We start from the raw sequence: 14438 nt of genomic DNA, 5'->3' as shown, positions 1-14438 counted from the left end.
TATAACCGCGTGTTCGAAACAACGAATCAAATTTTATTTTAAATTCAAATTTATTTTTTTTCCTTTTGAAAAATCATAAAATTCTAAATAAAAGGTATAATTTTGAATAATCTTAATTTAAAATGTATTTTTTCAACTCCATAATCGTTATTATTTGTAAAAATTTACGATTGTTTAAAATAAGTCGTGTCAATAGAATTGAAATAATGGTTTATATAAGTATAAAGAGTTTTAATGTACGTAACGTTATTTTTTTGGGAGAAAAAGTTTTATAAACGCAAATTAATAATATTAAATATATCTAATGAATATTTATAAAATATTTTTTATAAATACTTTGATGATTGCGTTATAAATTTAAAATCCGATTCTTTCACAAAAAAGTTTTATAACTCTATGGAAGTGTGAGTCACATTAAAGCGGTTAAAAGTTAAAATCTACCAATCAAAATTGTACACGGCTAAACATAAATGGCGTAAATATACTCAAGTTTAATTATTAAGACGTTTTTTCATTAGTCTTTTAAATAAAATTAAGTTGTTAAATAGTATTATTATCATACTGTTTAATTTAAAATAAATTTTACCATATTTTATTACCATGATTTTAATTACAGGTAAGTTATTATGTATTATTATTTTGTAATTAATTTTGTTTTAATAAATCAACCGGGTTACATACGATCAATGCCCTGATAATTTGTTTTATCCCTTTTTTATTTTAATTTTTAAATAAATTAATATCTGTTTGAAAATTATTTAAGATTAAAGTCTTTATGAGTTAAAAATAAATTTAGGATTAAATTAAAACTTTTACCTGACATTTTGGATTTTTAAAAGTAGTTTTTAAGTACTTTTGAGTGGGCGATTTGTAAAAAATTACACGTTACAGGACAAATTCATATTTTAATTTTTTTTGTTTAAGGAATTTTCATTAGTTTGCTCTCTGCTGCTGTAGGATTATATCCTTCAAGTTCAAATGTTGTTAGTCTGACTGCATCTAATTTTGACAGTTTAGTAGATAGGGGTGATGCTGTTTGGGTTGTTGAATTTTTTGCACCTTGGTGCGGACATTGTAAAGCACTAGTACCAGAATACTGGAAAGCAGCAGCTGCTTTAAAAGTAAGATGATGTTATTTAAAAATTTACACTTTTAATTTTGCATATTATTAAAGGTATTATCATTATCATTTTTTTTTTTGTTAAGGGTGTTGTTAAAGTAGGTGCTGTTAATTGCGATGAGGAACCAGCTTTGAAAGGAAGGTTTGGTATTCAAGGTTTTCCCACGATTAAAATATTTGGTGCAGATAAAAAAAACCCAACTGATTATAATGGAGCCAGAACCACTCAGGTACTTAAATATTCTAAATTAGATTTATTTTTAATATTTCAATATGTTCTAATTGCCATTACTTCAATTTTTAGGCTATTGTAGAAAGTGCTTTAGAAGCTGCTAAAAAAAAAGTATACAGTAATCTACCTGGCAAAAAGTCAGGTGGATCTGGAAAAAGCTCAGATTCCAAAGATGTCGTACAATTAACAGATGACAATTTTGCATCGAATGTTTTCAATTCTAAAGATTACTGGTTGGTTGAATTTTACTCTCCAGGATGTATACACTGTCAAAGACTGGCACCAGAATGGGCTGAAGCAGCTACACAACTCAAAGGAAAAGTAAGTTTGTACAACATAACTAATTTGTTAAAATTTCAATAATTATGCAATATTACATACAAATCTCCATTTTAATTATTAAATATATATTTTAAAGGCAAAATTGGGTGCTATGGATGCTACATCTCAATCAGTGATTCCATCTCAATTTGACATAACAGGTTTTCCTACGATATATTGGTTTGAACCTGGAGCTAAAAGTAAAAAAGATGCAAAACCATATGAAGGAGGAAGATCTTCTTCAGATATTGTTAACTGGGTTGTTGACAACATTCTCGAGAATGCTCCTCCTCCAGAAGTTGTCGAGGTTATTATTAATTTTTGTTATAATTTACATACTTGACACATAAATGTTCTAAAGAATTTTTTTTTTTAACTTTTAGTTATTGGATGAAAATGTTTTTAAAGAACAATGTACAAAGAATTCATTGTGTATTGTCGCAGTTCTTCCACACATTCTCGATTGTCAATCGGAGTGTAGAAATAACTACTTAAAAATGTTATCAAAGGTTGCTGATAAATTTAAAAGAAAATTATGGGGGTGCGTTTATTTCTCTCTTTTTTATGCCACAAATTAATATTAAAATTCATTACTAAAAATTATTTATTAAACATTTTTTTTAGTTGGACTTGGGTCGAAGCTGGTGCCCAAATGGATTTGGAACAAACATTAGGAATGGGTAATTTCGGTTATCCTGCCATGTCAGTTCTCAATACCAAAAAACAAATTTCATCATTATTTAAGGGTTCATTTTCTGAAGAAGGAATCAATGAATTTTTAAGGTAATTAATAACCTTATTCAAGATATTATTGCAACATTTAAATTAAAGAAACAGGAATGAAATTATAATTTTTTTCTCAGGGATTTAAGTTATGGTCGAGGTCAAACTTCAGTTTTACAAAATGCAAAACTTCCAAAAATATCTAAAATTGAACCATGGAATGGAGAAGATCAAGCTCTTCCAGAAGAAGAAGAAGATATAGATTTATCAGATATAGTTTTAGATGATCTTAAGGAAGAGCTTTAAATAATATGCAACATAAACTTAATAATCCAGACTGATTAAATTATAATTTATAAAGGCTAAAAAAAATTTATTATTTTAATTGAATGCGTGCGTACTAGTAAGAATATATATATATATAGATCAATTTTTAAAAATTTATTTTTTAGTAATCAATCAATCACTAATTAATCAGGTTTTTTTTTTTTTTTATTAATAAATTTAAATTGATGTTGAAATATTTTTAAAATCAAATCATTATAGACAGTGCCTCATTTTATTAATTACATTTAAAAAAAATCAAATCAACTTAAAAAAGTGTCATTTCAATTTAAAGAAAAAAAAAAAAAGAAATATTTTTCGAATATTATTCTTTACTAATAAATAAATAATAAATATTTGTAATTTCGCTTAAGAAAATTTTACTTTTATATATACATATATGACAACTTGAATTAACGAAAGCTCAAAAATAAAGAAAAAAATTGTTTTCTTCCTTGTATTTAATGAATTTTTTTTTTTTTGTATATGTAACAAAGAGTTTTATATATAATTTTGTTTTCACAAATAAATACAAAAGTAGTCATATTGTCATTTATTTTAAATTTGTTTGAAAGCTTTTTTTTGTAAAACGTACTAAAAACAGTAAATTTTTATTATGAAATTTTGAATTGTATTTTGTAAATAAAAATGCTCTTAAAACAAACAATTTTTTTACTACTACTTTCTTAACATTTCCTTTTTTTTCTTAATTGTTATTTTATTTTACTTTTTTTTCTAATGGTTAAATTTTACCTTTATACAAATGGTTAATTTGATTTTTCACTATCTATATGAATGTGCATTTAAAAATTTTTAACAGATCTTTTAAAAAAAATAGTTAAAATAACGTTATTTTTTAATTACTTTACCTTTTTCATCGAACAAATTCGGAAAATCATTCCATATCCAACTCAAAACTCTATTTCGTTCCATTTTAATTAAAACCCGCCGCCGCGTTCGATTAATTGTTTGTACAAAATATCCGTTAAATTTGAAAAAGAAAAAAACTTAAAGACACGACGTTCAATTATTTACTACCACGTTACACACTAATTCCGTGTTAATAAGTTTTTATTAAAAATTTGTTTTATTTAATTAGAAGAAATTTATTCTACTAATTTATCTAATAGGTAATAAACAAATTAATTTTTTTTGCCCTAATAATTTTATTTTTAATAAAACCCGAAAACGGTTTCACGCATTAATAATTTAATTAAATTAATTCGAGTATTTTACATTATACGCGATACTCGTTTTATGTAAAAAAAAAAAAAAATGGCGCGTCATTATCCCCACATTAATATTTTATTTTAAATTAAAAAAAAATGGATTTTAAAAAAATATACGAATAAATATTAATATAAATTCTTTCTTTAATGTATTTTTATTCTCGTATAAAATACATAAATATATTTAAATAATAAAAAATATATAAGTATAAAAGAAAAAAAAAAAAACTTGGACTTAATTACTATATAAATTCATACAGACTTTTTTTAATAGATAAATTGCTCTAAATATTTAAATAGATTAATAAATAATTATTAAAATTATTTATGCATTATGCATTTTTAAAAAGTGTTAAAAACAAGTGATAAATTATTACTTTTTCATTCTTCCTGCATATCTTATTTTGAAAATCTTGATTTATTAATTATCAATAATTAGAACATTATTGTTAATCGCATAATGACAGACATAAATAAGATATTCATAAGGAACTCGTTAATTTTTTGTATAAGGATATACTTTTTTTTTTTTTTTGTTTGTTTATTTAAGTCTTTGAAATTGCATTTAATATGATGAAAAAGTTTTTTTTTAAAATATCAAATCACAAAATAGTTTTAATATCTTATAGGTGATATGATTAATCGAATAATAATTGACTGACATTTTACACATTTAGAAAATGTTTTTTGTTTTTAAAATTTCATTAAAAGATTAACATTTCACTTAAATTATAAAATTATTTATACACTTTAAAATATATTTAAAAAAAAAAAAAAAAAACACACCATGTAATATAAATTTTTTCTTCGATAATAATAACTAACTTCTTTCACACTTTACTAAAACCTACAAGTTACAAATAATAAATAAAATTTGCAGTCGTTTTTATTTATAATATCCCCCCCCCTTTCCATACAAACAAATCCATTCATTAATAATCATTTAAAAAATAAAAAAATCATTCATACATATATCAATTAATTGATTATCAGGCAGTGACATTGTTGTTTATTTTTTAAACCCCCCTCCCCCCCCCTAAAAACATTTTTTTCTTATCAAACCGTTGTTGAACCCATAACGTGATACATTCTTTCTTTTTTACAAACTATTGGATAAAATATAATAGTGTAATAAATTCCAAGGCTTGAAAGTATTAAAAATAATGTTATTGCTATATAACCCCAAGCACCGATTCCTCCTCTTCTGACTGCTTGACCTGAAAAAAAAGTAATTCATACCTGTATTTAACATAATAATAATAATAATAATTTTTGTATTTGTTTTCAGTGAATCAATCAACTTTTCAAAAAACAAATGGAGGAGGGGATGGTAAGAGATTTTGGTGTAACACACAATCAAAAGGTTAGTAAAAAAAAAAAAAAACTTTTTGTTTTTAAATTATAACAAAACAAAAATGTTATGACGTCACGGGTAACATGATTTTATAAATTTCTCATAAATTTTAATGATATTATTATTTAAATTGATTTTTATGAGAAATCGCTCATTTAATTATATGCCCTTGAATTATTATGGTTTATGACATTTATCAATTTTAAAATTCTGTTTTTTTTTTTTTCTTTTTTTTCTAAATCAAATTATTCATGTTTCAATGTTAAAAAAATTGAATAAATAATAATAATAATAATAATAATAATAATAACAACAAATTTTTTGTTAACGGTTAAGAATATTTAAAAAGTAGAACAAACACTATAAATTTTTTAAAACAAAAAACTCTTCACTCATTATTATTATTATTATTATTGTTTTATCAATGCGGTATTGATAAAAATTATATTTATATATCTAAAAATAAATAATTTAAACTAATTTTGTTGTTTTGGAAAAAAAAAAAACAAAAACAAACAAACAAACAAATAATTAAACATAAAAAAATTATTTTTAAAGTTAAATGGCTGTAATTAAAAAAATTTTTTTTTTTTTTTTTTTTTGGGGGGGGGTTTCCTCGGGCGCAATTCGTATTAAAATTTTTTTTTTTTTTAAATAAATGTATTATTATTATTATTTAAACCGTAAATAAATTATTAATGTTTGATGATAAGTTATTTAAAAAAAAAAAAATTACTTTTACTCGGAGTGCTAGGTTCTGATGATGACGTTCGTCCATTTCCTTCATCTGAATACCCTCCAGTTTTCCAGATTTTTTTCCCATTATTTGTCGGTCTTGGATTATTCCATTTTTGACAGTCAACAATGGAAATGATAACTAAAAAAAAAAAACAAAAAAACGTCACAATCGAACCGAAAAAAAAAAAAAAAAAAAACAGAAAAAACTTTTAAGGATTCGAACCTTGTTTAGTATAATTTCAGTTACGTATATAAAATACTGACTCATTTTAAAATTAATCATATGGTGGCGGAAAAACAAAAAAATTTGAAATAATTAACATAAATAATTAAAACGCGAAATTTTATTAAGATTTTTTATTATTTTATTTTACGGATTATTTCTCAACCGAAAATCAAAAAATAAAAAAAATTGTTAAGTACAATTCGATACATAACACAACATAATGTCTTATTTTTCCAAAACAAAACAGAAAATATTATTATTATTATTATTTATTTTTTTAATGGTAAAATTAGATAACTTATAAACAAGTAAATAATAACAAAACAACCAGTTGTTGTTGTTGTCGTTGTTGAAAATGGGGCATTAAATAATAATAATAATAATAATAACGAGTGTTAACAATTTAATATGTCGTCAAATGAAAATATGGGGAAAGCTTATTTATTAATTCTTATTTTTTTCCATCGTCGAAATAATTTAAATAAGTTATTAAAATTCATTTATTTATTAAAATACACCGAGAGAGTTATAAGGAAAATAATAAATAAATAAAACAAACGAACTGAAATCAATTTTTCCATTTTTGTAGTCTGCTTTGTAAATTTCTATCATTTATAAACAAATTCGTTTGTTATTATATTTTAATTTCCAATGAGACGGGGGGGGGGGTTTATAGGGTTCAATAACCTCAATGATAGAAAATTTTTAATTTTTTTTTTTTTTTTGAAATTCAGGTATAAATTTTATTTTTAAATTATTTATAATAAATAAATACCTGGCCATATACATAAAAAAAATTTTTTTTTTATAAAACTTATTGTTAAAAAAAAATGTTAAAAAAAAAAAAATTCCATTGTGTGGACATTCCAAAGCAGAAGAAAAAAAAAATAGAATTCCAGTAGTAGTTATTATTAATTATTTATTAATTTTTACCTGTTTTTATTTAAAAAAAAAAAAAATTACTCGGATTTTATTTATTATTAAAAAAATGAAGCAGAAGAAAAAATAAAAAATAAAAAAGAAAAATTTTTACTTAAAAACATTAAGTAAACATGTTAATTAAAATTTTTAATTAGAGGGAAAAGGAAAATTATTTATTATTATTATTATTTAAACTGGATTTTGGAAAATTCAAAGTTAGGCTCACACTTTGAAGTTATAATTTATTTTTAATAAATTATTTTATTTATCACCGTTGCAATTAATAAAAAAAAAATTTATTAAATGTTTAATGGGTGTGTGTGTGTTAAGCCGGTAGTAGTTTTGTGTGACACCGCATATATTAACCAGAAAAAATATTATTATTATTATTATTATTATTATTATTATTATTCACATAATCACAATTCTCACGATGACTAATTAACACATTTTATACGTTTGTAAAATTTTTGATTAAGAAACAAAATTGTCACGAATTTAATTTAAAATTTAATTACATATAAATAACGTTGTTATTATTATTATTATTATTCTTTCGAGTGTTTTTTTTGTTAGTGGGGCGGGGGGGGTTTAATAATCGGTATTTTTTTTTTTTTCGTTTAGTATTAAATTTTTTATCCATGATTTTAATATACCTGAAATTTTTTCTCACGAAATGAAGAGAAAAAAAAATTAATCAACTTCTTAGAATTCGAACGCGTAACTTTTTCAATTCTCCATTACAAAATTCTTATATCGTTACATACACCCTTTAAACAATTTTTTTTTTTTTTTTAAATCTTGTGTGAAAATTAATTTAAAAATAAATTATCGATAATTAAATTCGATTTCGATTTATCGTTTTAATATCGAATAAAAAAAAATAAATTTCGATAAATTCGTTAAAAAAATAAAAAATAAACGACGACTCACTTGTTGCATTGTCTCTCACTCGTGTGTTTAATTTATTATTTTAACATTTCATAAGAGAAAATGTTTAAATAAATTGTTTATAATTATTTAGCTAAAAACTAAAATAACTTACCGAAAAATAAAATTATAAATTTCAACGTGAAACGTTTCATTTCGTTTGATTTTTTGCATCTAATTCACACCTTTTTTGCCATTAAACTGCGACTCGATATAACAAATATGGCGGCGGTTTTTACTTATGTTAACTTATTGTAAGATGACGTGTTTTAACGTTGCGATCACGTAAGCGACTGAGGTCTTTTTAATGAAACCCCATTGTAAAAACGCATAGAGTTAAGAATTTTTTTTTTTTTTTTTTAAATCATGTCGTCGTTCGTCTTTCGTACGCAACGAAATAAATAAAAAAAAAAAAAAAAACAAATTGAATAAATACAGATTCAATTACCAGAAGACATGATTTGTCATATTTTTTTTTTTTCCTCTTAATAAGATTTTAGTTTATTTTTGTATTTTTCTGCGTAATTATATACTCGTATTTAACCGGCTTTTCGGTTTATTTACCTTATTTAGTAAATTAATGAAATAAGCAAAAAAAATTCGAACCGGTGAATCTTATTACGTGTAAAATAAAATAAAAACATGATATTTTACATAAAAAAGTTTTTTTTTTATATTCTATCATAATTCCTCTGTTAAAGTTATGTACAATAAAATATTGATGATGATAATATTATGATGATGATAATGACGAATATTTGAGAATATTAAATTTTTCAGAGGGTTAATATATGCGTAGGGCAAGTTTATTAATCGTATCGGAAAATTCTGAACAAGAATAAACAATTTGTGAAAAATGTTTAACTCATAATTAATTATTAAAAAAAAAAAAAAAATTATTTATTGATGATTGTTAAATAAAAACCAACAAAATGTATGAAAATAATAAATGATTGATATTTATGCCATCTATTGTAAAAATTTTGTACTAATAAAAAAAATGGCGGACCAATAAAAATCTCACTTACTTTTTTTTTTTTTTTTATTAAATAAGTGAAAAAAAGTTTAAAAAAAAGAGAATAAATAATTTAAAAATTATTTAATAAATTTTTAATAATGATAATAATAATAATAATAATAATAATAATTAAGAGGTATAAATAAATTTTTTTTTAATATTTAAAAATAATAATAATAATAATGTTCGAATGGATAAACCGGAAGTTGATTATTACGTAAATTAACGTAACGAATTTTATTTTGAAAGTTTTTTTCGTATTTTGGACACAATATTACATTTAAAAAAAAAAAAAACTATTAATTTAAATCAATGTTGTTTATTATTATTATTACTATTATTATTATTATTATTATCACGCCTCACGATAATTGAAATAATAATAATAATGAAAAATTTAAATTTTTTTCAAACCGCCATTTTTTTTTTTTTTTTAAATTAAATTAAATTCGTTTCGATTGTCGGGTTTTGTTTGTCTCTCATTTATTTATTAAAAATAATAGTAATAATAATAATAATAATAATAATAATAATAATAATTAATTGAACGAAACATTCTAGAAAAATAAAGAAATTTTTTTTATTTATCAAAAATAAATTTTAAATGATTCGTAATTAAATTTTAAGAAATTAATTAAAATAAAAAAAATATTTTTTATTGCGTGGGAGTCTTTTTAAACAAACAACAGCGTAGTAAAAAAAAATTAAAAATAATAAAAATTATTTGTTTGTTTGTTTGTTTGTTTATTCGAAACAAATTTTTACGCATTTATAAACTCGTCTCGTAAGTGCAAAAAAAAAAAAAATTTATTTGTTTATCTCTTAGCCGCACCCCCTCCCCCCCCACACACACACACATACGCACTTAAATCAATTTTTTTTTTTTATCTGAATCGTAAGGGTTACAAACAACAACAACAACAACAACAACAACATACGCACGAAAATTTTTTTTTTTTGCGTGTGAAAAAAAAAAATGTCTAAAAATTAATTCAAGGAAACGAATAAATAAATAAATAAAAAAAGTTGTAAACAAATCTGAGAATACTACGAAGGTTATTACAGGCCTTATGATCAAATCGCTTTTGATTGTTGTTGTTGTTGTTGTTGTTTGTTAGTTGTAATTTAACATTTAAAGAGTTAACACGCGATTATCGTTATTATTATTTAAATAAATTTAATTTATTAAAATGCACGTGTTTTACATATACAGAAGAATAATTAATTGTTTTTTTATTTATTTATTATTAAAATTGATTTTCTTTTTACACTACATTATCGTGTCATTAATGGAATAATAACAATAATAATAATAATAATTAAAAAAAAGGTACGTACGTCATCTTTCGTTGAAAAAAAAACCGTTTTTTTTTTTTTTTTTTTTTTTACTAAACCGGTGGTTTAAATAAGTTGCAACGATTTGTGTAACGCATGTTTTTTCAGGTTGTTTATGTTTTGTTTGTTTGTTTGTTTGTTTGTTATGAAAAACATTTTCACATTAAAATTTAATAATGTTACGTTATTTAGGTATCTGCATAATTTCGGATAAAATTAGATTTATTTAAAATAATAATAATAATTCTTTTTAGCGATCAAGTTTTAATATTTATTATTATTATTATTATTATTTTTTTTTTATTATTTATCAAAGCGAAAACGTTTCAAGTCCAGTTCATTGTTTGTTATAATTAATAAATTGTATTAATCGCAAGGTTTTCTTTTATTTTCTTTGTTTGTATATTTATTATTATTTGTTCTTTGTTTTCTAATATTAAAATGAATCGGCGGAAACAAAAGAAAAAATGAGAAGAAGAAGAAGGAAGAAAACTCTCGAATCGAATCGTATAAATATCATTATCATCACGAACGATTTTTTTTTTTTTTTTTTTAATAAAATGTTATTGATTGATTGGATGGTCGTTTGTCTTTTACATAATTTTTAATTATTTACGGATTATTTTATGGGTTTTTATTAAATCGTTTCTTAATTTTTCCATTTGTTTCTATTTGGTAAGGAATTTTCACAAGAGTACTATCATCATTATTAATAACTCGCTATTGTAATTATGCTTTCAACGAATTTTGTTTGTTTGTTTGTTTGTGCCTTTCAAATCCTTTCGAATGTTTTTTTTAAAATTTAATATTTCCCAATGATCGCGCGCCTGAATTTGAATTTTTCAATAGAAATTGTTTTCATTTGTTGTAATTTTTTTTTTTATGACGTCACTCATTGTTGTCTAATATATATTTGGCCAAAGTTCAATGATGAGAATATTGTGTTGGTTGTTGTAAATAAGTAAATGAATGACCATTTTTCATTTATGAAAATTATTTTCCACGATTAAAAAAAGACAAGTAATAAGGTTTTTTTTTTAAATGTGACAAAAAAAAAACTTGTAGTCTTTGCGACGTAACACTCGAAATATTTTCCGAAAAAAATAATAATAATAATTTTTTTTTTCATATACAAAACATGGATGTCGATTTTAATTTGCAATGGCAGTTTTATAATAAAAAAAAAAAAATTATTAATATTATTTATTGTTATTTTATTAAATATTTTATTGTTTAAATATATATATTATTGCTTTATTATCAACAACACATGCGGTTACCTCTTATCAATACAAAATTAATTACACGTGTGTGTGTGCGTGTGCGCGAGTGTGTGATTTGCCCCTTAGGTCACATTCGTATTACCCAACAATATTATTATTATTATTATTATTATTTTATCAATATTTTTTTTTTTTACATAAATAAATTTAAATTTAGTTCATTAACATTTGAAAATTATATTTATTAAATTTATTTATTAATTTATAAATAAATAAAAATTAATAATAAGGTATTCACAACAATCGTTATCGATAATATTATCTAAACGAACTTGAAAATAAATAATAATAATAATAATAATAATTTTTAGAATTAAAATTAATGATAACAATTTGTATGTAAAGCTCAAACAATAACAATAAAAAATTTGAACTTTGATTTGGGTTTAAAAAAAAAAATTTTAAATATAATACTTATTATTATTATTATTTTGTTGTCGTCGACAGATAAATATTTGGTACCTTTAAAATTATTAACGTTCGTTATCAATCAATATTGTTTTTTTTTAAGGTATTCGACGTAATGATAACGAATATTATTATTATTATTAATGATTTTCAACAGGTTTCGATTTCGAATAATTTCTTGGTGTGTAAACGATACAGTTGTTTTAACATTCATTGAATTTCTGTATTTATTTATTAGTTTTTTTTTTTTTTTTTTTTTTATAAACAGCTGATCGTGCCATGTCTGGTGACGACATCAAAACCAATCACAGACAAGTTAGTGATCACGTTAGTTGTAATTTTTTTTTTTTTTTTTTTTTTGTTATGGAATTCAATTTTACAATATTTTCTGACTATGTTTTCTATTCTAGCAAACAATTAAAATTTGTTTTTGTTTAAAAAAATTTAATCGAGTTATAAATTGTTAAATGTTTTTTTTTTTTTTAAAGGTAATCTACTCGTTTAAATTTTTCCTCAAGGGGTTAAATATATTATTTGGGTTTAATGGTTTTTAATTATAAGTTGCTTAAATTTTTTTTTTTTAAGGGGATTTTATTATTATTAACATTTAAGCAAAAAAAATTAGGTATGTTTAATAAGGTGAAATTTAAAATGAAATTATTAAAAATAAGGTCGTTTAAAATAATTATTTTGAAGCTTTCGACCTAATAACAACACATAACCTTTTAACTTTTTAACATAGGAATACATTTGGATTTAATTCGGTAAAAAAGTTTTTTAAACAAACACAGTTTCATTTTTAAACATTATTTTATTATTAAAAAAAATTGAGAATTAATCGATTGTGTGCAGATTGTTAAAATAGTTTTTAATTGATATAAAATGAATTAAGAGTTTTAAATATATCTAAACTTGACAAATATATTTAACAATGTGAAAAAAAAAAAAAAAAAAAACAAATTAAGCAACACAAAAATTTTTTAATCGATATAAAAATTGATATACAAAAAATATGGTTATCACTCGGGTCAATATATTTATTTTAAAAATAATTTGTAAATCACTTAACTTTCTACGACACACATGTCATATTAAACATATATATTTGTATTTAAAAATTAATTTTAATGTAAATAATTAAAAAAAAAAATTTTATACAATTTTTAAATAAATTGGTGTGAAATAATACAAATTGAATAATTTTTAATTATGTAGTTATTATTAATATGTAATTTTATACCTGTTTTCTTTTTTTTTAAATAATTAAAAATAGAATTATTTTAGATTTATGTAATTATTAAAAATTTTTACAAAATCAGTGAGAAAAGAAAAAACAGAAACATTAACTTATTATGAAAATAAAAGTCAGACATTTTGTTTTTTTTTAATTCCAGATACGTCCGCTTGAGGTCATTAGAATCGTTTTAGCAGAAGATATCAACCAACTTGTCATTGATCAACATACACACGCACAAAAAAAAATTAGTTGTTTAGAAAATGACAGAAAGTTAACTTGTTCGGTGGTGATAAGTGAAAAAAATAATTTTTTTTTTAAATAAAAAAATAATTATAAATAAAGTGAAAAAAAAGAAACCTTTTTTTTAAATGGATGTTCATTTTTAATTACGTGCTTAAATATATTTATTAAAAAAGAAAAAACATTATTTTTGTTTTAAATATTTCGGTTAATAAATAAATTATATTAAAGTGTTACATTTTTTTTTTTTTTTTTTTTCTCTATAATAAAAACGGTGGTCATATATAATCAAACGATTTTGTATTTCAATTGTGTTTAAAAAAAGAAGTACAAGTATATAGTGAAATCTTCCAAAATCGTTACTTTAGTGTTTTTGTTTACTGATTAAAATAAATAATACAATCCGATTGGTTCATATCGTTGTTGCCTATATTGTTCAGTGGTGTGACAGATATAACAACGCTGATTCAGGTGTCAATTCGATAATAGAAAATATGATTTATAAAAAATTTTTAGTTTTTTTTCCTTTTGGGTAAGTTTAAATTAATTTTATATTTATTAATTATTTATTTATTTTTAACCTTAAGTTAATTCGAACCAGCATTTAAACAATAATAATAATAATAATGGACTCGTGACAAATATTAGTACAATTTTATATACATATTTTCTTTTATATGTATTTTAGTAATTTAAAAAAAAAAAAAAAATGAGGGGAGCACAAACTCGATGTTAAATCTAAATAATTATTATCAAACTTAATTATCATTTCTCGGTTTTGGCAAATTGTGAAGGAAGA

The 14438-nt window shown here is 21.8% G+C and overlaps 1 protein-coding gene across 1 annotated transcript; it reads left to right on the top strand.

Moving 5' to 3' along the window:
- Positions 1 to 775: 775 nt before the first annotated feature.
- On the top strand, positions 776 to 2702 carry Phum_PHUM407140 (protein disulfide isomerase, putative; the record flags this gene model as incomplete). Its single annotated transcript, XM_002428832.1, has 8 exons — positions 776 to 779; positions 925 to 1121; positions 1207 to 1350; positions 1425 to 1673; positions 1771 to 1980; positions 2057 to 2214; positions 2298 to 2456; positions 2537 to 2702. 8 exons carry the CDS (start codon positions 776 to 778, stop codon positions 2700 to 2702), a joined length of 1287 nt encoding a protein of 428 aa, XP_002428877.1.
- Between the last annotated feature and the right edge of the window lie 11736 nt (positions 2703 to 14438).

Source organism: Pediculus humanus, genomic scaffold, assembly GCF_000006295.1.
Source record: "Pediculus humanus corporis 1103172108067 genomic scaffold, whole genome shotgun sequence".
NCBI classification, from domain to species: domain Eukaryota; kingdom Metazoa; phylum Arthropoda; class Insecta; order Psocodea; family Pediculidae; genus Pediculus; species Pediculus humanus.
This window is presented reverse-complemented; position numbering and strand designations above follow the sequence as displayed.